The sequence below is a fragment of the Archocentrus centrarchus genome, chromosome 19, assembly GCF_007364275.1.
Source record: "Archocentrus centrarchus isolate MPI-CPG fArcCen1 chromosome 19, fArcCen1, whole genome shotgun sequence".
NCBI classification, from domain to species: Eukaryota; Metazoa; Chordata; class Actinopteri; order Cichliformes; family Cichlidae; genus Archocentrus; species Archocentrus centrarchus.
The window spans coordinates 3,699,307-3,724,514 of record NC_044364.1 but is presented as its reverse complement, the minus strand read 5'-3'; the positions used below and the strand labels follow the sequence as shown (position 1 = coordinate 3,724,514).

Genomic DNA, 25,208 nt, shown 5'->3' with positions numbered 1-25,208 from the left:
TGTACAAACAATTTTTATGATATATAAAATTATAAAATAAAATAAAAACAAAACACTTAGCCTGTGCCTTACAGAGGATAAAATTCAGTTATCAAGTATCAGGAATTTCACACACATTTACTGAAACTGAATAAGCTTCAACAACACAAATAAACTTATTATATGTGTGTGTACATTTTTTTGTGTGTGTTAGTGTTTCATGCATTTAGCTACATTTATTTTCTCCCTCTCAGCTCCACCTTTCCTTTCACAGTATGTGCCCGACAACTTGTCTAATGTTCAATTCAATTTCAATTCAGTTTTATTTATATGTATCACCAAATCACAACAGTCACCTTGAGGTGCTGTTTATTGCAGGCCAAGACTCTACATTTGTTTGCTGTTCTCTTTTTTTTTTTAAATAATTACTTAATTTTTCTAATAACGTATGCAAACTTACTTTAACATATCTTTTTACTAGCTTAGCTAGTAGATATAAACTCGTTTTGCTAGGGAAAAACGGTTGAGTGGTTGCTCAAAAATGCTGGCAGCCCCTGTGAAACTGATTGCTAAAACCCAGCCATGAAGGCCTAGAGACCAGTCAGTGACCCCCCTGATAATGACTGTTCACTGGGGAAAAGGTGTATTCCCCGATGGGCTGAGGAGAGACTGCTGGCTGTTGCTGCGTGAAATTGGTTGCAAAGAGGTATATGGTGATGCACCAAAAACTGCAGCTCCCCGTAGTTTATATAATACACGCTAACTTGTCTGTAAACACTCACCAACTGCTTGTGAAGCAGTAGTGAAGCTTTGAAGTGCTACAAACTGGAAACCGAGGCCGTTCGCCTTCAAAGTAAAAGTTGCAAATTTCAAAAGGTGTTGCTGTCAGTGGTAAGGTGCAACTTTCACTCACAACTTAAACCGTAAAGTTTTATGTTCCTATGTTTCAGTGCAGAACCTATTGATATTATCATATTATTAACTTTGGTTCATATCAAAACGCTGTCTCTGAAAGGCTCTGAGATTTGGCAAGTTTTTCATGGGCGCAACTCACATACTCAACTCAGCTTCTGAGCACACAAATGCATTTTCCTGATACATGTGGCTCCATTCAAGGGGAAATAAACAGGCTTTCCAATGGTATAAGATTTATTGCCACAAAGCACTGTTTCCTCACTTTTTGTGTTAAGTTTATATAGTTTATGTTTTTAGTTTACAATTGCACTTAAATGCAGCATAAGTGATTATGAGACTCCCAGTAAGGATTGAATCAGAAAGCCCCCAGACGACAGGAATGCCATTCCTGATATGAGGGAGGCTTAAGTCGTTCTGGGTTAAATCCTGCTCCCCCTGATTTTCTCCCATTAGAATTGTGTCACAGATTAATTTCTCTTCTGGTTGAGGTAAATAACCTCACGTGTGCTCTCTTTTGCTTTTCCTCCAGTCGAGTCAGGCTGTAACTGCACAAAATGTAAGAGATAAGTGGTTTTGTGTCTGGGAGCTCCTCCACAGGCTCTTGACGGTTGCTGGTGTTTATTCCACAGAGTATCATCTGTAACATTGTGTATTCGGTGTGATGTGTTCAGAGATCATGAAAAACTTGGAGTTCCTCCATGATGTGTATTCCTTCAGGATACGCACAGTGGAAGCGCCTTGGAGTTGCATTCCCAGGAACTTTCTAAGCTAGGCAGCAGTCATCATACACGGAGTCTACACTGACGCACACTCATAGCCAAACTACAGCACGCACACGCATTCAGTGACTCACAAAGACACAAATTTGACCATGGCCCGCATTTTAATTGCAGAGACAAGGACACTGATCTGTCCATTACAATCATTGATCACGTTATCTACATTATGCAACAACAGAGTCACAAATAAACATCAGCTTTTGACATTATAGCACGCAAACAGAAGCTTTGTACACGGGGGATATAGCAGTAAAAGCAATAAACACTACATTTCTGTTATGTTTCAGTTACCAACATATGGAGTACAAAGGCCTTTGGTTGGTCAGTGTTTGGGGGAAACGGGTGAGAATGAAGTTTTGTTGTACACTGATGTCTTTACATGATTTAAAATTTCAAGGCACGTTGATAAAAGTAACAGCACAGAAAGGTACATATTCACGTCTGCACACGGCCGGCAACAAGCAGCTATTACCAGCTGGCCTAAAATGTTTGTAGTCAGGATTATAAAGTGATATTCACACAGACGCTCCTGATTTTAACTTAAAATAACAGCACAGTTGTGGCTTGATGTGAGACTAAAGTAAGCATAACTTTATGCATTTTTTTTCTGTGTATTGCTGGAAAAAAAAAAGTATGACGTAATAAAATATCTAACACTGGTTTTGGTCGGTACGGTGATGTAAAAGGTGGGATATTAAGCCCCCATGCCCATGCAAGAACAAACAGAAGATATAAATTTATACTGGATGTTTATAATGAATTATGCATCCTCAGGAATGCACTATTAGCCCTTCACAAATTAACTTATGTTTCTAAGGAAAGAAACGGCATACAAGAAGCCGGAGGTTTCCCATGCCCCTTCTTCTGCCTCCCATCTGTACACTATACAGTGGTGGACACCAGCCTGACGAGCAGACAAATGTCCTTTTCACATTAGGTGCTGAATTATACCCAGCAAGCAAGCAGCCAAGATATCTGCCAATTTTTATTTTTAATAAAATGACCCAATTTCAGGTCTCGATTTCACAAAATGACAAAGAAAGCAGCTACTACAAAGAGCGCCTCGTTACCCCCAGCTGTCCTTTGAGCGCTACATTTTCATTGGCTTTGGCACCAGCCATCTTCATCGACATCTATTAAACACCACAATGGTCCTTTAAGTACATTTAGCAAGTCCGAGCAGCCAGCGGAAACATCAGGTATCGTGCGTTCAGAGCATTTCAGCTCTGCTCACTTTGGGTGGATGTAAAATGTGCGTCAGCTCACATTTCTCTCCACCAGCTGTGCATGTGAATGAAATCTGGAGAGAGGAACGGATAGAAAAATACAGAGAGTTCAAGCAATTAACTCTGGATGATGGTAGAGCAGTCCTTACACTGCGGGCTTGAAGGAGCTAAATACCTTAACTGCAGCCGGTGAGAATCTGAAATGAGTTCTCACTGTATATACACATCATTCACTGGAGCAGAAAAAAAGGAAAACATACTGAAAGATACTGCATGTTTCACATGATTCTTTTTTTTTTCTGTTCACTCATTATGAAGCCCTTGCTCTTTGGTGGCTGTTACATACACAGTCCAGTCGGTATCATCATTTCATGCATTTCACAGACCACAGGACAAGGATGTCTGTGTCACGCAGTGTGCAACAGGGCACATTAAATCACAAGCATGCCTACAAATGTCCATGAACATGATTCATAGTGCATCTCTGTAATCATGCTTTGACCTGTTATTGAAGGTGCGACTGACCCTGCTGAAAATAGTACCTGCAGCAATGACAACACAGACAGAATGTCATGACAAATTACTGGGCGTGTTGCCTGCTACAAACTGGGACATGCCTCTCTGTGTGTGCACGGCCTCACGTTAATATTATACTTTTTCCTCATCTCTTTTGATTGCACTGATTGAGGGCTTCTGGCCTGACTGATATACTGGAACCAAATCGATCTGACAGTGGAGTGTGTGGTCAGCAATCTTGTTCTGCTGTAGAGCCTTTGACAATTTTCCTGGGAACCAGGTGTGGTGAAAGTCTCTTGTGGAAGTGGCTGTGCGTAAAAACATGACAGCTAGAACAGAACTGGGTATCTGCTGTGGATGTTTCTCAGTTTTTAGCTTTCTAAAATCAGGAAGCTCCTTTTGCTCATATATACTATATATTCTAGTCAATATCTATAGGCATGAAAATAACAATATCTAAACTATTAACAGATATTCCAGATCAAAGAAGCTAAACATTTTCTGAAACCCTTGTGGCTCCATGGCTTTACTTAATTTTAGTGCTGATGTTAGCATGCTAACATCCTCACAGTGACAGGACTAGTATGCAGATATTTAGCAAGCGTGTTTACCCTCTTTTACTCTAGACCAGGGGTCGGCAACCTGTAATCCGGAAAGAGCCATCTGAACCCAGTTTCCACGGAAAACAAAACAGTGAGAGCCGCAAATACTAGCGGAAGCTGGTAGCAGCTACCGCGAGTGATGCATATATTGAGAAATGAAAATAAACAAATAGGTAAATAAAATGATTTTATTTTAGTATTTCAAGATCAAAATAATGTTCCAATTTAAAACTACAACAAAAACCGAACTGACAAAAATAAAATGCACTTCAATTGGATACTTATAATTTACTAACGCGAGCCGAACAGAGCCACAGATTAAGCCTGGATGAGCCGCATGTGGCTCTGGAGCCGCAGGTTGCCGGCCCCTGCTGTAGACTCCAGTGTTTCTGATAGAGTTGTAAAATCCAAGGAATGCTAGCATGCTAACATGCTAAACAAAGAGTAAGAAGGGTAAACACTTCAGCCAAATACCTGTATAATAGTGCTATCATTGTGAGGATGTTAGCATCGGTGAGGGTCCAGTTTTCAAGTGAAAACGATAAAGTTTTGTTGAACTTTGGCCTGTCAATTACACAACAACAGCGTTTTGAGTCCCTAAAAGTGGCACAATTTGAAAACAGGTTCCAGAGATGAATCGCTCCATTCTCTCTATCTGTAAATGGCTAAAATGCTACTTCTTGAAAACAGGAAGTACTGGCACATGTGCACTATGGTTGCGACTCCTACAGACACCGACAATTTGTAGCCTGGTGTAGGAGTTACATTGTTTTCAACATCTTTTGGGGTTCTGTGTGAACAGCGATCATTTTTAAAATGTTTCAGTTACAGTACTTTTCCATCACTTTTTGAAAACTAAAAGGGAAAAACAATACCGTTTCCACTGGATCGTTCTCACATAAGCAGGGCCTAAAGGCTCCAGTTCCAGAAGTGAATTTCCCATTCAGTTTCTCCAGAAAATGATCCAGAAAATCCTTTTATAAAAAGGTTTAAGCCTTAAACCGAGCCAGACAACTAAGCTCCCTGACATTCGAGGCTGGAAACATTTGCATGATCACAGGAACTTCCACCACAGATCAGAGATGCTGCTGTTTAAAGTTGGGACTGTAGGTAGAGCAGAACATTTCTGCAACATTTGAAAAAATCAAATATTTGTAAAACAAGGTTGACTTCATAGAGACTTATACTTTCTACTGGAGCACATTTCGTCATTTTGCAATGTTGTAGCTCTTAATAAGTCTGCTTTGGATTGTTACAGTATTATGGCTCATAGTCAAAATCCCTATGGAGAATATGAATGGGATTTTTACTTCCAGAACCTCTTCGTTGTGTTTTATTTTGGGCCTAATTCTGGACATCATAAAAATCATATAATTTAGCTTAAAAATTTTTTTTGGTTAATCATTTCTTTGTTGTAGCAATGCTTCTTGGTAATGAATCTTAAAGGATTGAAGTCTCAAGAAACAAGACATATGTACAATTTAACAATTTCATTCATCAACCAAACAGGGGCCTCAGCAGCATGTGGAAGGACCACACACAGCCACAACAGCCCGGTGCCTCCTCCTCATGCTGGTCACCAGCTTGGTCCCACAATGTTGTGGGACTGGCATCCTATTCTTCAACCAGCAATCATCCAATCCAATAAACAACACCAAACATGAGTCAATAGCAGAATAAGCTGTTTGGCATTGGCAGAAAAGATTTGGTAAGGGTTTTTTTTACAGGCCCAACCCACAAATGCATGCATCTGTGCTCACAGATGTGCCTAATACGACCATATCAGGAATGTTCCCTCTCTCTGACATCCTACAGAGCCAAGAGTAGAAAAAATCAGAGCCTGAACAGCTGGATTTTCGATGTCACCTGTACATACACAGGCCTCATTATTTGAAATTTTTAACCATGTTTAATATGGACATCATCCACCATTGTCACAGGAAATAAACAAAAGCATAATAGAACCCCCTTCAACCAGTTCTTTAAAAATGACTTTCATGGAAGTGCCCATACAAATATGTCACCTTTTATGGTGCTTTAGTTGGCTACGTTGGCTCTATTAGGCTATGATGGAGCTGCTAATTACCATTTAGATTAAACAAACCCATAACAAATTAGTTTCTTCCTTTTTTAAAAGACCATGTTAACTGTATGTTTGAGCTATCCTACGCTTACAGTATAGCTTAGGTTTTATTTTAAGAAATACAACCAGATCCTGGAAACTTCCAGTATGTTTTTTTTTTTACTTTGACCTTAACATATAATGCATTATTTTATAGATGTTTTGTCTTTTTTGTGTCTTTCTTTATCATTGGCCTACACACACACACACACACACACACGCACACACAGCCACCTTGATCTCTTCCTGTCACCTGTACTAATGCGGCACACTTCAGTCTTCAAAGCGTCGTCCTCATGTGTGTTGTGCTCTCAGTGCATCAACCCCATCCACAAGCTTTAGTTCTTTTTTAACGTCTCTGCATCTCCTTATCCATCTCTCTCTCTCCTTCCCTGTTCGGCTACATGACACATTTGCCTGCCTTCTGTGGAATTTCGGCATCTTTGCAGGCACACGCTGGCTGAACCAAATGTGAATCTGAGCAGAGCGTTACAACATTAAACTGGGAACTTGTACGTTGCCAAAACACAGCACTTTACAATTGGATATGGGCTCTTTACAACAGCACAAAGTTGAAACTAATGTAAAGATCGGGATATGGCAAAAGCACTTATGATGGGTTTCACAAACTCAACACATATCTCAAAAACGCACAATGTAACAGCAGGTTTTTCCTTTAAAATTCCCTTTGATTGGAACAGTCATCCACACATGGGAATGTTTCCTAGAGGTTGACAGAAAACCATTTCCTATGCACAAAGTCGAACTGTTTTGAGGGAGCAAAGTTAGAGAGTCCACAGACACAATTTCCCAGTCTTTCACCAAATCAATAATCCAGGATGTAATATTCAGGAATTTGCAGATGTGCAGCTTCTCCCACGTTGATGCCAACTAGAAGAGAGAGAAACGAGCATCCTCTGTGTGTTGGCTTTGCCGTTTCGTTGCCCCGCTGATCATGTAAGACCAGACTAATCACCTGATGTGAATAAAATATGAGCACAAACCTTCAGGTTGTCGTCTCAGATTTTTTTCTTTGAGGCTCGAGGGAATCGTACAACTGGCTGTTTTCCACTGAAATGTTTTGCCTACTTCTCTCAATTGTCTTTCCGCATCCAGTGAAATCAGTGCCTAAAGTTCTTGGCTTTTACACACACATTTATAAAAGAAAAAAAAAGCAGTCAACTAGAGCAATAATGGTACTCAGTCCCCCCTCAGACTTCTCTCTGCCATTGGAGTACTATCCAAAATATTTCATCGGTTTCACCACGCTCCACTTTCACATCCTGCCTCCTCAGGATCGTTTTGGGCAGCTCCATAAAAGCTTCAAGCCAGCAAGCACAAAAAGCGCTCTCATAAATGTTTCAACATCACTTCTCTCTATTTGTTGAAAAGCACTTGATTAAAATACATGTTCTTGCTCCGCCTTAGGGTTAATAAGCTCAAGTTGCTTCATTAACCCAATTATCAAGAGTTTTGAGCTCGAGTCAGTGCACTTCCCCTGACCTTTAAAAAAGCTGACGAAATTGTTTATTTTTCACTTAGACTTTGCTCATGTGTCCACAAGGAGATATTACATCATCCTTCTTCTCATTTGTATTTAAGCAGGGGTCACCGCAGTGCACCGGGAGCCCGTCTGTCTGTTACTGGTACTCCTTTAGATGCTGGTCTGCAGTTCGCCATTGAGCAGGGTAGGATTGTGACTGTACAGGTTGGCATTAATGATCACAGCTTCGTTAATCATCTTGCTCCTGTCTGCCCTGCTGTCACTGCGCTCTACCTCGTCCAGGCCTGCCACCTTTTTCAAGCACAGAACATTCTGAAAGCTCTTCTTGAAGTTGTCCGACAGGAAGGCGTACAGGATGGGGTTGGCGCAGCTGTTCGCGTAGCCGAGCACCACCACGAAGTCGAACGTGCTCTTCACAGCGGAGGTGGGCTTGATGGAGCCGGTGACAGAAGTGACGTTGAAAATGTAGAAAGGCAGCCAGCAGAGGACGAAAACTGCCACCACGATGGACACCATCCGGGTCACCTTGCGCTCTGAACGCTTACGCTTTGTGGAGCCCACACGCAATCCGGATGACTTCACCTGCCAAAGGGAATGGCTGTCAGTGGGTTAAAACTTCCCAAATAAAAAAAGCATAGTGTTTACATGGAAACAGCTTAGCGTAATAGGCTTTTAGGGTATATGATTTTCCTAGCTAGGCTGGATAGCCTTTCAGAGGTAACTAGTCAAAATCTTACCCAAAATTAGCATAGCTGAGGTTTTACTTTCACACTGTAAAAGTTAATACTGATCTATAGATTGATAAGCTTAGTCTTAAATCATATACTTTAATGCATACTCTTGGTATTTTGAGTGCATGAGTGTTCACTATAAAAAGTAAGGCTACATAAAGTCCATTACGAGTACCGTATTTTCCGGACTATAGAGCGCACCATACTATAAGCCGCACCTACAAATTTTTTGGAAAAAACTGGAAACGTACATATATAAGCCGCACCGGGCTATAAGCCGCTGGTATCTCCGCCGCTCTCGGTTTTCCACAATTACTCGGCACTCAGCAGAGGGGGACAGACAACCCCAAATTTGAGTTATAACAAGTCAATTCACCATTGATTCGTTCACGCCGAGCTTACGTGCAGCGGCTCTATTTCCCTCCTGTAGTGCCAGGTCGATAGCCCTCAACTTAAAAGCGGCATCATAGGAAGTTCTTTTTGTGGTTTCCATGATGAGGGAGTTTGAAAAAAATCTCTTTTGTGCCTGCTGCTAGCACTTGTTGGCGCTTTCTTCTTTGATTTCCAACTTTGACGTCCCATGATTCATATCCTGCTAAAGAGCCCCCTGGTGGTTAAAGAAAAATCCACAGAAACGCCGCACCGGGCTATAAGCCGCATGGTTCAAAACGTGGGAAAAAAGTAGCGGCTTATAGTCCGAAAAATACGGTACTTGGATGTTACTCGTAAAGAATGTCCTAATAAAAGTGGAATGCTGCACACTCGTTGTCCACCATGGTCACCATCTTGGCTTTTAAGTGGAACTGGAGAGACCACTAAACAATTTTCATCCAGTAGCAGAAGGCCAAATCGCTCCTGAGGATAGAGCGCCCAATGCTAACGGTCAAGCGGCAGATCGTTTTAAGGAAACAATCAGTGTATCTGTGCTGTGGCATTGTTTGGTATTTATGCATGTTAAACTGTTGAAGAATTTAGTAATGTGTAGGTCCGAGGCTCAAAAGAGTACAAATATCCACATAATGCCCTTACAGGGATAAGGGCACAGCATTCCAAATCCAAGTCATGTGGAAATCATGCACTCCACAAGTATGTAGTATGGTTAGTGTAGTATGTGTACCACTGAAGGATCCAGATTAATGTTCTTCTTCTGTATGTATGTAATGCATATTAGTCAAAGCAAAAAACATCTTTAGTAAATTAAAAAAACAAAACAAAACATGCACTGTCAGCTTTTTTTATGAGCATGTGGCAATATCTGAGCTGACTAGATGTAGATAACATTTCAAACTCATTAAAGTGGGCCAAAATGTTAAATCTGCAAAGTAACCAAATCTTTACGGATTTCTGTTTTTAAGCCATGAATTCTAACTGAACTTCAAGGACAGTGGAAATGCAAACCGAAAAGATCCTGTGCAATGCAACACATGCAGCGGCAGGGCTCTTACCTTGACTATAATGAGCAGGTAGCACATACATATGACTGCCAGCGGCAGGAAGAACCCAATGAAGAAGGTGTAGAATATGAAAGCTGTGTAGTAGACATCCTGAGGCTCCGGCCACACAATGCCACATACCGGAACCTTGTCCAGGCCACTGAAGATCAGAGTTGGCAGGATGACTAACAACGACACACCCCATACCGTGAGGTTAATTAGCTTTGCTACACGGGGTTTCCGCCATTTTGTAGATTTAATAGGGTGAACCACAGCCAGGTATCGATCGATGCTCATTACCATGAGACAGAAGATACTGGTGAACTGATTGAGAGAGTCTGGGATGGTGTAGAGAATAAGAAAAAGGAGAGGAGTGGAGAAAGGTAGAAGGTGAGTTTGTACTCAATAACACTTGATTAAAAAATAAAAATATTTAAGAAATGATGGCAGTGAGACTAAAGGAGAAGGTTCTGGCTCATTAATCTGAATTGAATGACAAGACTGATGACAGTCTTACATCTGTGCATTAAAGGTACAGCTAGTCTTTAAAGAGTAGAAACTGGGACTCATGTAAACACATCACACTCTATCTGGTTTCATCACCTTTCTTTAGCAAAAGTTAAACACCAGAGCTGATGCAATCTAGCATCAACTATGTATTGACACGTATTCCATGTTTTAACACAATTTTTCAGCCAATTTTTAAACAGTTTTTCAACCAAGATTTGACATCTCAAATGGCTGTTCAAACAACATTCATCCAATCTCAAAATGTTTGCCGAGTTTCTGCTGTGAACCATTAACCATGTGCTCTACACCCACCTACAGTCATGATCACTCTGCAGAGAGCCTCTCCAAAGGGCCAGTGTACCAGCGCCAACTGCAGGGCGATGAACGGCAGGCTCATCATGCACAGAACATCTGCCACGGCCAGGTTGAGGATGTAAATGTTGGTCACTGTCTTCATTTTGGCGTAGCGTAGAATAACATAGATGACCAGGGTGTTACCACATAATCCAACAGCGCACACCATGAAGTAGATGAAGGTAATGACCACTGAGCTGGTCCTGTCCTGGTGATGTTCCTTGTTTTCGGAAATGTTGAAGCCTAGGTCAGACTCATTCCCTTGGATGTCCAGATACCAGAAGGGCTCAGGGCTGGAATTGTTAGGGTAACTTGGGAGGAAGGGCAACTGATCCAAAGCCATGACTGCTGATGTTGACTATCAAAGGGGCCTAATTTTCTAAAGGGTTTAGGGGTAAATGTCTAATCAAAAAGGGTACAATGATGACGGTAAATATTACTGAGTTTGGGGTTTAAATGACGTGCCTCAAAGGACTGTTTTTACCACAAGTTATATAAATTAGTTTAAAGGGGCTTCGGGTGGCATGTTCTAGGATAAAATGCAAGAGCCTAGGGTCCTGGGGATTTAAGACTTTGACTTCTAAGGGTCTGGGGCTCTGGGGATTGGGATGACTCAGGATTTTCACGTAGGAGGAGCCTCAATTATCACATCTCAGCTGTAGAGAGACAGTAAAAGAGAAGGACAGGTGGGGGGAGAGACAGCAGAGTAAGAAGTATAAGTTTGGCTGAAGAACAGGGGCCTTTTCCTTCGACAAATAATAATAGTCCTCCAAGATCCATGGCAACAGTTGCAAGGTTGCTTTACATAACTGTTTTCACACCTCACCAGAGTATCATGTAAAATATTCACGCTAGAGAACCTCTATATGTTTGTTTTTTTCCTGTGTATAATTATGCTGTTTATTCCACTCACTGCAACGTTTTCAGCACACAGCAGCAGAGAGGAGATAACAGTCCTAAATTGGACATGATGTTCAGTTTCATAAATATAACATTTTGCCGCATTCTCCTTAATTTGGGTGGAGGACAGGAAAAAACATCTGGGACTTATAATTGGCAACATGCAAGTCCAAAATACCCCAAACCCAAAACTGTGTACTTATTGGATAGCCAACATTTTTTTGGTTATTACTACAGGTTATTCTGTATGTTTCCACTTTTGTACATTTACATACAGATGTCTATGTCTTTTTCTTCCTTTGTAACTCAGACCATAAATCCTGTGGTTCTACAGGTCAGGAGAGCGTGCTAATGTGTGTTTATGCCTCCCCCACCTATGCATACATGCAAAAAAAAAAAAAAGTACACCTGAGCAAGAGAACCCTGAGGACACCAGGGAGCTGAAGACAAATGTTTATTCAATTGATCTTGGGGACAAACAGCTCTGACCCTGAAGCAGGATCACTCTCTCTTCCCCATACAGTGACAGGTCTGGCTCATCAAGGACAATAGTCCACTTCTTGCTTTCAATATTTATATGAGATGAGCACATTTAAGGCCATTTAGATAATCCACTTTGAGTAAATAAGGAGTATGGTCATAAAAGGTTAAGTACAAGTATTCAGGAGATGGCAAATGAAATCTTTACATAACTGAATCACACTTTCAGACAGTAATTCTTTAAGCCCTGTGTACAATGTAAAAAACAGCCTTGCCTTCATGGACAGCTTAACCACACAAAACTTACCAATTTAAGATTAATTCAAGTGCTGAATTTCAGTGAAAACCTTCGTAAGAGTAATTATTAGGCTGGACACACAACATGAAGTACTATGTTACGCATAAATATGGTTACATTTTTTTTCATGTATTCTTGTTTAGTGGTTGCTGGTTTAGCAACACCTGTGGTTACTGCTGGTCACAGCAAGTGCTGGAATGGTGGACCCCACTGCTAACCAAAAAAACTATTTATAAAAAAATGGGTTTGACTCCATTAAAAACACAAGGGAATTATATTTAATTGAAAAAAAAAAAAGTCCATGCAATCCTCAAAATCAATATTAGGATTTGGAAAGATATCAGTGAAGCTCTATTGGGCACAATTGCCTGTGAGGAGGAGGGAGTGTCAGAGAGAGACAGAATTTTAAGTGTTACTGTATTTGCTAGCAGGAGGAGGATTGAGTAATTAGAGCAGCAGTGTCAGCTTTTTTGTTACAACATGTAATTTAATTATAAAGCAGGATAATCACATTTTTAAGTCTAGTAGGGGGATTTGGTTTATTAAAATTCTTGCAAAGGGAACATCCAATAAGCTACTTGACACAAAGAAATGCAGGATGGGTGTCAGAAGCTGCATCTTGGCTCAGCACTGACTGTGCGAATAGATGAAGTGATGCCAAGGAATCGGCAGCAGCTTGGCTTAATGCAGCCTCACAGTTAACCTGCAAATTGTGTGCCGTGAACATCCCTCTCAACTGGAAACTTTCCATCACATCAGTGTGGAAAAAAACTGGTTGAATAATGAGCAGGTTGCTTTCTCTTTCATCTCAGTGACACATGGATAAATCATAACACCAAACCTTTGACTTCTTAACTGAAAGGCAGCTTTTATTAACTGAGCAGCTGCTGTTTCTGGAGTTGAGCCTGTTCCAATAATTTTACAAAACTATCTTCTTCATAAAAAATCAGAAACAGATATTAGAAGGAAACGGGTTGATTTCAGCTGCAGTTGTCTTCCTTTGATTTTTCACTTGCCAAGGACTAAGCAGGTAAAAGTAAATGAAATTCCTCCATTGTGTGTGCAACTTCATGATAGTCTGAACCCCAAAAACTGGCCATGTCAGAATCCCATTAAAGTGCGCACAAACAAATCAAAGTCCACACATGAATGCAAATGAAGACCCCACCCCCCAATTTCACCCACTTACTTTTCAACAGAATATACCATCCTCATATCACGTCCATAGTGGCAAAAGTGTCCTAAACCTGAAAACAGTCCAGCCGCCCCGAAGCAGCGCTGACCTGCTGGAAAGCTGCATCCCGCCAGCCTCTCCATCCACCTGCTCCCAGTTACGCACGGCGCTGGCGTTCAGTCTCCCTAATCAGAGCTGATGATTATGCTACATCTCTCAGGCCATTGTTCTCTCCGAGAAATATTCCACGTTTGTAACCGAAACTTTGACAGAGCGCGACTAAAAACATAAGAAAATGAAAAAAGGCGACGTGCGCTTACAGTGTGCTGCGTCCAACAGGAAAGTCAGATAGTGCGGCAGGACGCACGCAGCACCGAATAGGCACAGGGTTACTGAGAGGGAGAGGGAGAGAGAGAGAGAGGGAGACGATTTGAGTGATTGATCAGTAGAAACGCTGCGCGCGTCAGCGTGCGTCGGTGTCCAGCAATTTGCTGATTTTAATGCACATGAGCTGGCTCCGTTTCTGCTCTGCTTTGTGATTGAAGCGCACAATTTTGCACAATTCTTTAGCTGCACAGTGTGTTCTGTATCAATGTGTATTAAATGCATAAAGATTAAAAAAAAGGCTATGTAATATTCCAAATTACACATACCATTTTGCAGTAAGCTTTTGTCCTGCAGATGAATTTTCCTTGCTCCATGTGATGTGCCCTAGAAAAAGGGAAATCAACCCCAAGCTGCTCAGGAGAAAGAGGTGAATTATGCCGTCCCTCTAAATTCATCAGGTTCAAATGAAATGATCTCAAGTGTTACACTGTCCTCGCAAACGCACATCACAGGCAGTGGTGCACCCCTCTTGTCAGCCAACAGTGATGACACTCGGATTTGAACACTGAAGCCAATCCAAGAGGCAATCTTATGTCTTTATATAAAGGGAGTGTTTTCAAGAGAGTGCAGATGGCGGGGATCTTCTATGACCTCTCTCAGTGGAGAGCTCCGTGAGAAAATGTCCCGCCACTTCTCTCAACATAGCAGCACAAAAGTGCAGCTATTATTACTGCTGTCCTATCAAAGATTAATAGTTCTATTTAGGTCCAAATTGAGAGACAGAAGCTCCTCTGAGGGGGAAGCACAATAAAAGAAGTTTAGTGGAAGGGGGATTTTTGAAGGGTTCCTGTCTTTAGAAACAGAGGCAGAGATCTCATCACTGTAAATCAGTACACTTTCAGATGAGTCATTGGTTCAAGGGCATGCATTTCAAAGAGTGCTCTATTCTGTGTTTCACCAAGGGCTACATGAACTTAATGTTTTTAGTTTATTTTTAAAGAATTTGCAAGGTTGAGAGGTTCAAGTGTCACGGTATCATTCTAGTAGATAACAGTCAAGATTTCGAAGAGATGCATAAAAAAAGATTGGCACTGCTCTCATACATGTAAAGTTACTGCAAGCACTGGGTAAGTTTATCATAGCTTTAGGACTAAAATGAGGCTATTTATGACAGTAACAGAAACTACTTGTACTTATCTTCAAACAGAATGTGAATCTAATTATGTCACTCCTGCAAATTTGACACCTTGGGCATTTGTGTCAAGCCCCAACACGCTTTGTTACCTACAGCTCTTCAGCTGCTTGTTAATGCAAATATCTAATCAGTCAGTCACATGGCAGGAAGTCAGTACATTTAGTCATGTAGACATGGTCAAGGTGAGCTGCTGAAGTTCAAAACGAGCATCAGACTGGGGAAGAAACATGATTTTAAGTGACTTTGAATGTCAGGCCAGATGGGCTTGTGCAAGTAAGCCAGAAACTGATGATCCACTGGGATTTTCTACTTTTGGGATTTATAGAGGACCTAAGACAGCTGGTATAGGCTCTGATTGCACAATATGTCGACCCTTGAAGCAGATGGGCTACAGCAGCAGAAGACCTCACTGTGTGCCACTCACTGTAAGCTAAGTACAGGAAACTGAGGCTATGATTGGCACAGGATCAACAAAATTGAACAAGAGAAGTTTAGAAAAGCGTTGGTTGGTCTAATGAGTCTCGATTTCTGCTGCGACATTCAGGTGGTAGGATCAGAATTTGATGTAAACAACATGAAAGCATGTATCCATCCTGCTTGTATCAGTGGTTCAGGGTGGTGGTGGTGGTGTAATTGTGTGTGGGGGTATATTCTCCACACTCTTTGGGCTCCTTAGTGCTAACTGAGTATGGTCTACACACCACAGCCTATGTCAGTATTGTTGCTAACCATGTCCATCCCTTTATGACCACAGTACGCCTTCAGGATGGCTGTCTTCACGATATCACATGCCATATCACAAAACTAAAATCAACTTAAACATGACAATGAGTTCACTGTACTCCACATTTACCACATCACACTTCAACAGAGCTTGAGATCTGGTGAGCACGTTTGGGATGTGGTGGAATGGGACATTCGTATGAGGGGCCGTTATTACTGAAACAGTCTCATGCACACTGCTGAGACACACTTACACAGTGTGTGTGACTGCGTTTCAATAGTGTGTGTGAGAGCGTTTCAGTATTGTGTGTGAGAGCATTTCAGTAGTGTGTGAGTGCATTTCAGTAGTGTGTGAGAGCGTTTCAGTAGTGTGTGTGTGAGTGCAGTTCAGTAGTGTGTGTGAGTGAAGTGCAGTAGTGTATGTGTGAGTGCATTTCAGTAGTGTGTGTGAGTGCATTTCAGTAGTGTGTGTGAGTGCAGTGCAGTAGTGTGTGTGAGTGCAGTTCAGTAGTGTGTGTGAGTGCGTTTCAATATTGTGTGAGTGCATTTCAATAGTGTGTATGAGTGCATTTCAGTAGTGTGTGTGTGTGAGTGCATTTCAGTAGTGTGTGTGAGTGCAGTGCAGTAGTGTGTGTGAGTGCAGTTCAGTAGTGTGTGTGAGTGCGTTTCAATATTGTGTGAGTGCATTTCAGTAGTGTGTATGAGTGCAGTTCAGTAGTGTGTGAGTGCATTTCACTAGTGTGCGTGAGTGCAGTGCAGTAGTGTGTGTGAGTGCAGTGCAGTAGTGTGTGTGAGTGCAGTTCAGTAGTGTGTGTGAGTGCAGTGCAGTAGTGTGTGTGAGTGCAGTTCAGTAGTGGGTGTGAGTGCAGTTCAGTAGTGTGTATGAGTGCAGTTCAGTAGTGTGTGAATGCATTTCAGTATTGTGTGTGTGTATTTCAGTAGTATGTGTGAGTGTGTTTCAGTAATAATGTCCCTAAAGGCCCCTCATACATTCGTATCATGGATGTGCAACAACTGTGTGATGCTATCATGTCAATATGGACCAAAATCAAAATGATGAATGTTTCCAACACCTTGTTGAAGTTATACCACAAAGAATTAAGGCAAAAAGGGGTCCAATCCAGTACTAAGAAGGTTATAAGGTGTCCAGTGAGTGTGTGTGTCCTTATGTTAGCTATAAGCTAGCTAGCTAGCAATCTACATTGTTTTACAAATAAATGTGTAACCTCCTTGGGTTTGTTTAGTTTGATGTATAGTAACAGTTTTACAGATAGGGAAATGCCTTTTTGGGGGGGCTGTGGGTGATATTTTGTTGGATTAGATTAGATTAAAACTTTATTATTTTAAGAACAACAGGTGTTAGGCAACCGCTGGACATCTGAGAAACTGAATCCAGTGTGACACTGCAAATTGTTACACTTTGCTTGGGATTAAACAGTAAAAATGCTGCTAGGCATATTTTGCTAAGTTTGGATAGAGGCATAGTAGTTTTTATTTGATGGATTTTTTTTGTGTGTTTTGCTAAGGTAAGCTAAGCTAAGGTAAGCTAACAAGCTAAGGTAAGGTAAGAAGTTCCTAGATGTGACCTTGTTGAACAAAAAGATATGCATAATGCTTTTCTTTTTTTCCCATCCATTCTCTTCTGCTTATCCTGTTCAGGGTGGCTCACTCTAAATGGGCAATTTAGAGTAACCAATTAACCTAACCCCAGTAACTGCATGTCTTTGGAAACCCACACAGACACAGGGAGAACATGCAAACTCCACACAGAGGCCCGGGCCAAGGTGGAATCAAACCCAGACCTTCTAGATGTCATTGTAAATGTGAGACAGTAGTGCTAACTACTCTCTTAATGTGTGACTTTATAATCTCAGAATATCTTTTTTTCTCCCTAAATACAGACTTTATTCTCAGAAATCACTTTCTTTGAACATCACCACCCTTCCCTAATTCGTGTTTCTGTCTCGGTCCAGGGTCCGTTTGACCCTGTGTGTTTTTGTTTTGGCTTTATTTTGTCTGTTCTGGGGTTTTTCTTTTGTTGTGTGGTTTGGTTATGTTTTGATTTTCTAGTTCCTTGTGTTTCCCAGTGTTCAGTGTCAGGTCTGCGTCTCTGTTCCCTTGAGTCACTTCCTGTTTTATTTTGACAGTCTTGTGTTCCCTGTGCTTTGTGTTTAGTTTTGCTTCCCCTGTGTCATTAGGTCCATTTGTTTCACCTGTTGTTCCCTGTTGTTTCCACTTTCCCTGATTTCCTGATTTTAAGCCCTCGGTTTTTCTCTGTTCGTTGTTGCAGTGTTGTCTGCGTTTCCCCCTCTCCCGCTGTGTGTTTCCTAGCGTAGGTTTCTCCTTTAGTTCTCCCAGGCTTGTTTTGTGTTTTACAGCCTTGGTTGAGATTTTGTCATATTTTGAGTTTTTGTTTGTGATCTTCTTGTGAGCCTGCAGGAAATAAACCTGTTTAGAGTTTAGCTCCAGTGTCTCACGTCCTGCATTTGGGTCCTATACCCTTTCCACCACAGCCTGCCTTGACAATTTCCTTTACAAGAATGTCCCCATACTCTGTCTTGGACAGCAGCTCCACACTTGAAGAGCCATTGGTAGCTTTTTCTTTCTTTGAGTGAATACTTGATGAATACTATTATATTTTGGATTACAGTATATAAAGAGTTAACAGTTTGGTGAGAGACAGTGAGATCGTGATGGGAATATAACTTTCTCTACATCTTTGTTAACAGAGAACGGTGCCAGGCACAAGAAGGACGAGCTGGAAAGAGGATGGTTTTGAGACACAGCAGCACTGAGAGCAATACAATTACTTCCATCACTGAGCTCTCTGTTACTACAGTTTATTTAACGCTGTGCAAATTAATTTTGCTGTATTTAATACTGCTTTCCTCTGCACGTCGAAAGCTAATTGGTCTGTTTGCTGTGTGTGTGACTGTCTGAGTAATGCTCCTTAAAAAAAGAAAAGGCAGTTTTTAAATTGATTGTCAGCTGCTCAGTAACACCAGCCTCAGAGCATCCTGCTGACAGAAAATCATTAAAAGGAATGAAAATAGTCAAAGCTGGAACTTTACTGAACACTGTGCTGTTTGTTGAGCCATGATCTTATCTGCTAAGGTTGTATTTCACACACAAACACACACGTAGCCTTGAACATTGATTGGTCAACCACTCGCAACTTGGCCTTAAGCCCCGTCTAAACACACGTCAGAGTCAACGTGAAGCCTAGATTGAAGTCCGCTCATGATAAAGATGAAAAGCTGAGATCAGCTGACTGCACGGACAGGAGAACCCGCTTCAGTTCGCAAACAGCCACAGACATGGTTTAGACTAAAATCTGTGTTTCTCATTTGGGCGTTTAAGTCCAGGATTGTGTACTTTGGGCTGTGAGCTCTGTCAGATCTGTTTGAACAGATCCAAGGCAGACAGTGACGGAGGACTGCAGCTGTTGTTGTTGTGCTGCTGACGCTTTGTTTTCGCTGGTTTATGCAAGGTGTTGCTGGAAAGAACGAAGCAGCTGGAGAAAAACTATCAAAACCATAGACACCTCGTTTTCCTTCTGCAGCCCAGCGGCTCATGTCACCCTGCCATAAGCTATTTTTTTCACCTTCATCTGAGCCGGCTCCTTGATGCCGTTGTAAAAGTCTGCCAGAAAGCAAACAATCCTTGTGACACGTTTCATCTGCTGTGTGTCGCCTTGGCTCCTGGTGACCTCGCATTGCCGGGGGCGCGTAATATCACATAGTTCATGTGACGTCACTGGTGTCAAGAGCAAAGTGCAGAGGCACAAAAAAAGCAGGCGGGTTTTCAAAGAGCTTTGAATATTTCTGCGAATATGTTTCTGCCTGATTGATTGAGTTTCTCTCCATCTACCATGACAGCAACAAAACTAGTGCACACAAAATCTACAGTGTCACCTCACAGGCAGAGTTCCCCACTGCTCGGCTTAGAAAGAGGGAACAAAAGGCTGCTTTCAGCTGGCTTATTTATGTTTCCAGACCTCTTTTTGCCCCACATGAATCTTTAAATGTTATCGATATTTTGGTAATTTAGCACTTTGCAGTGCAGATTGTCAGTGTCACCCTCGCAGGAGAAGTTTTTGCATCATTTAATTCTTATTGCGTTGCTCCTCTTTGCAGTCACTTTGCATTTCTTAGTTGTTCTACATCTCTTTGTAGTCATTTGTGTTGCTTTTTTTTGGTCCTCTTTATATTGTTGTTTGTTTTATTTAATATTTGTTATTTATGTGCTGGAGATAGGATAAGGCAATCCCATGGTCAGCGCTGTTTTTCCTTACCCTCCACTGTCTGTCAAGAAGACTCTAAAGCAGATTTCTCAGTGGAGACATTTCATTGTCCGAATGTTCAGGCTTAAGATCCCATTCATTATTAATTGTAAGGCAGAGACTAGGGCTCGTATAGATGTGTTTTTCAGAAGTTTCTCAGTGTGGAAAATGGAGAGAAACGGAGATCCAAGGTCTTTATTTTCAGAATTGTAGGACTTCCCCCTTTCAGCATCCCTGGACATCCTGTAGCATGGTGGAGGACCACGATTGTCCTGAGCTGTATCAATTAGAGTTGCTGGCTCCTTCCCCAGTATTGCCTGAAGCCAGAGCTTTCAAAGCAGAGGCCGTAGAGAAGCTGTCCTACCATCTGCAGCCATTCCTGAGCCATATGAGGGCCTGAAGGGAAAAGTGCAGTTTGGTGGTGCTTTTACAGCTGTTAAACGCAAAAGTGCTAACCATTGTGCCAGAACCGAAAAATGCTAAATTAAAGATGAGCCCGAAAAAAAGCACAAACTCCTAAAAATTATGTATTTCATAGGTCCACAAATTCATTAAGCAGCTCAAAATAGTTTATGAGATAGCCAATTAGATATATTGATAGGTATCAGCTGAATGATTAGCTTGTGTGGATTGGGGCTGTGATTGGTCGATCTGCTGGGTACGGCATGTTGAGCCATGAAATGCAGATTTTTGACAGGAAAATAAACACTGATGGAAAAAGGGCGGGGGGGGGGGGGGGGGGGGGGGGGGGGTGTTAAAATGCAGCATATCAATGCTACTCTTTTTTCTTCGTATTTCCAAGTTCTTCACTAAATATTCCCTTTTATTTCCATTCTTGTTCTAAAACACTTTGTAATCACTGATTCAGGAATAATATTTTTCTTTCCATTGTTATCAGTCCTGAAAACTGACTTTTGTACAGGTGAGTGCACACACAGAGGAGCCCGCAAATGAAATTTTGAACACTTATCTTCCAGGTAAATGCCACCTGTCAGGTCAACTCTATTATGTGCCTTTTTTTTTTTGTTGAGGTGCACTGACCCACTCTTTTGTGTGAGTGTGCTTCCAACACTGGCACACTGTGTCTCTTACCTGATGAAGAAGGATGGGCAGAGTGGAGATGGAAATTTAACCGTGAGTGTCATGACACTGTCTGCCCTGTTACAGCTGAAGTTTGGAGTGCAGGTTCAGCTATTGTTCAGCTCCTGCTATTTTTGGAGGCTGGACAATGAGACCACTGAAAAAATGGGGTCGAATAAAGCAGCTGAGAGACACTAGGCGAGCAGATCCAACAACTACTGATGACTGATAGGAGAGATCTTTAGATGTCGATTTCTTCTCTTTGTGATGAGAAAAATATATTCCCTGGCATGCTGTGTGGGTTTACTGGGACAGAAAAAGTCTAAAAATGTGAGTTTTCAGCATGCCGTACACACTGTAATTGGCTGCCACTCTGCTATCTTCTTTACTGGGGTGAGACGATTCTACCTCCATGTGTCCAGAATAGAGAAAAGCCTCGATCAAGATCAGTGATCAGAGTTTGTGCAGTTACAGGGAAACTGAAGTGACTGTTGCAGAGTGTAAGGCTGAATTTAGTTCCAAATACAGTTCCCTTCACTGTACTATAAAGATAAAGTAGTTAAAAAAAAAAAAAAAGACTGACTTAAAATGATCACTGTAACCCTACCAACACCTGAAACCCTGAAATTCACCTGTGCATCCTTGCACAATAAATATTTCTGGACGCTAATGGCTAAAAAAAAAATATATATATATATATATATATATATATATATATATATATATATATATATATATATATATATATATATATAATTTAAAAAATACTCCATTAGCTCATTCCTCTTTTGTGATGTAGTTAAGGCTACAATCACATGAAAGTGATTCTTCAAAGCGACTTTGGTGCCATCAGATGGAGTCATCGGTCTTCTGCCAGTTTGCATTTGAATGGGTCAACCTGACCTGGCAATTACATGCAATATGCTTGTGATAATAAAATGAATAACTGTGAGAAATCAGTGAAAGTTGCAAATCTACGCTGTCTGCATGCACAAATATCCACATTCATTACTTAAATTGAGAGTCCAGGCAGAACCTCACAGATCTGAAACAGAAATTCCTCCACAAATAGCGACACAGTTGCTTCAGGACAGTGATTTACTTGTAAAATGACCAAGGCGCTCAGCAACCTTGCTTTTAAATATAACCAGAATGCAACCAGCTGAGTCGAGTTCCCTAATGCAAAGAGATGTGTCTGTTTGTGTTGGCAGTAACTTTCAAACCTACCGAATGTACTGAGCACAGAAAGTATTTGTTTTGGATCACAAGTTCGCATTTAAAAAGCTGGTGTAGCTGCGCTCTTCACTCCTGAGTCTGATGCTTTGGAGTCGCTTACATGAAGAACTACTTGTTTTAACTGGCAAGGTGAAGAAATTCTTTAAATTTAATGAATATTTAAGTGTTGTGGCTCTTTTCCACATTCCACATCTAAGTCTGGCAGCAGCATTTTATAGATGGGAAAGGCTAAAATTAGCTGGTGTTGTCAAGACAACATGTGGTGAATGCATTTATTACAATTTACATGCCACTAGTTTGTTCTAGTTCATGCAAAGCATCTTTCTCTTGCATGTGTCCAATTTAATTAGGTTTTCATTAGAAATCTACTTGTTAAAATCACCAGGGCTCATAGGACAGCTGTGTGGATCGACAGCAATATACAATTGAGTGTTATCGGCATAAAAATGAGTGTTTAGTCTGTGTAATAATGGTAGCATGCAGTGAGACTACAGTAAGGCACACATGATGAGATTGAAACATTCATAACAAAAAGCCCTTTTCTGTGCAGATATAAGGGTAAAAAGTATGAGACACGGCAGAGATCAGACTCACTGTGGGATTCAAATTCACCTTACATGTACGCTGCCAGGAGGAACACCGCCAGTCCTTGAATTAAACTTTAAACACTCGTACCCTCAGTCTTTTTAAAGAGGCTGTGCAGAAATTCTAGCGCCAAGTGTGTTGTACTGTATGTTGCTGCGCTGCAAACATTACCTATCTAAATATAAGGGAAAACAACCTTAATTTGGAAAGATTCAGACTATATTCAAGTGAAATAATCTGCCAGTGCAGTAAGATAATTACACTTGGTAAGATTTCTTGAAATAAGACAAAATATCTAGTCTTTAGACGAAACAAGTTTAATAATCTTACAGTTAGTAAATCACCCTCAAAACAAGATCAAAAATACTTTTTGGCTGAGTATAAGATTGTGAGACTTGGTCAGTTTCTGCAGTGTGTGCTTTTCCTGTGGCCAGCCTCTGACCTGACTGTGTCAGTGGACACGTTTCAATGGCCCGCATGGTTCTTATGTGAAGAGCCACTTGAATCCCTATTATACAAGAGCTGATGTTCTTTGCACCCGAGCGGCTTTGCAGTTTGCAATTCATTTTCACACCTCTGTTGTTAATACGAATTGGGCTATTTGAAACATGAAGAAGACGGAAACCACAGAAACACGAGCGACTGAACTTTGGAAGAGACCTCTGCTGAAATGGATCAACCTGAATTATGATCAACAACTAGCCAGATAACATACTGGGTATAGTGTTTGATTGATCAAAAAATAAATGAGTAGTGTTTACAGAGTGCTGGGGGAGTGGCTGCAATCACAGCACTGTAAAGCCTAGATTATACTCCGTTGCGGAGAAAGACCCGATGGCCTGTTATACTTCTTTGACATCCACTTGAAGTCCACCGCCTGGGGATCATGCATAGCTGGTTCATTGTAATGCAAATTCTCTGCAGATGAATCTGTGCAGACACGAAAACAGGCAGGCACGCGGACATCCACACAGACCCTCGCGCTAACCGTCTGATGATGAAATTTACATCACAGGAGCCTCGAGCGAACTCACAGAAGCAGAAAGTATAATCCCTGCTTAAGATGGTGAAAGATGAACCCTTTCGTCCATTCAGAGATGACCTCCACGACTCACTGCTCACACCAGCGTTCCTCCCTGTCCAGGATGCGCATGTCCTCATCACTGGCCTGTTGCCTGCAGGTGCAATGAGACTGCAGAGCCCCGACAAGGTGGTTCTTCTGTTGTGTTGTGTTATGTTGTGTTGAAACTGAGCCCATGGCTTATTGTTAAAAAATGGTGCTAGTTTCAGTCATTATGCAGCTGTACTGTTTATAAGGTTGGGAAAACCTGCAGTCTGCTGAGAGTGAAGGAGCGTTTTTTTCCCTCTGAAAATGCTACGTCCAGATGAAATGAATCAACGTTCTGGGATGTTCTTACCTGGCTCATCGAGCATGCATCAAGAGAATATCCAGAAAGGATTTGTATAACATGGCATCTTTGTCTTCATGTCAGTGTGTGCTGTAGTATCCCACTCATCTAATTCATAGTTTGCATGGCACCAGGAGACTGGGCCCGGTAAAGATTCTTCTGATTTATACTCACCTCACTGAACGGCACTGTGTTTGTAGGCTGAAGGGTGCTACTTTCCTCTGTCATTTCCCTCTGTCTGTATACCTAGCTGAAGATCCAAGGTTAAACCCATTCAGCACAAGGCAGCCATTCCAGGTGGAGTAGTAATGAAAGATGTGCCGGCCGTCCTCCCTATTACAAATCAGCATTCACCCCAAAATGATTTTCAAGCTTAAAATAGTTATGATAATGATGCTTTTCCATCATTTCTCTTCTCTTTATGATCCTAACTGGAAGTTTGTCAAGTCATTTACTTCTATTTATTTTTTTCCCCAAATCCATCTCGGTGGAGCAGTATTTCAATTTCATATTGTAGAATAGGTGCATACACTCAAAGTAATTTCCTCTTTGTTGCTGTAGAGAATAATAACTGAACAGTCCGTCTTAATGGATTTATGTGGATGTCTGTCATTTTGTGTGTTTTTTTTTTGTTTTTTTTTTAACCCTGTATTATGCATTTATTTATTTACAAATGATTTCACACAGGAGAAAACAAAATGTAGCCAGCAGGCAGAATTAAGCATCGGCACTGGAACAGCCAGGACTCCACTGGAGGTTTGAAGGCTCGTACGGGGCCAACATTTGTGGTGTGCAGCTTGGGGCTAGAGCCAGACAAGTGGTCATTAAAGTCTTAAAATCAATTCTAA

The 25,208-nt window shown here is 41.3% G+C and overlaps 1 protein-coding gene across 1 annotated transcript; it reads right to left on the bottom strand.

Annotated features, from left to right (window-relative positions):
- Nucleotides 1–1,771: 1,771 nt before the first annotated feature.
- On the bottom strand, nucleotides 1,772–13,897 carry LOC115798369 (somatostatin receptor type 2-like). The gene is made up of 4 exons (XM_030755206.1): nucleotides 13,539–13,897; nucleotides 10,630–11,327; nucleotides 9,820–10,145; nucleotides 1,772–8,225 (listed from the first exon to the last, which is right to left on the bottom strand). Exons 2-4 carry the CDS (start codon nucleotides 11,012–11,014, stop codon nucleotides 7,794–7,796), a joined length of 1,143 nt encoding a protein of 380 aa, XP_030611066.1. The 5' UTR covers nucleotides 11,015–11,327; nucleotides 13,539–13,897; the 3' UTR covers nucleotides 1,772–7,793.
- Nucleotides 13,898–25,208: the final 11,311 nt, after the last annotated feature.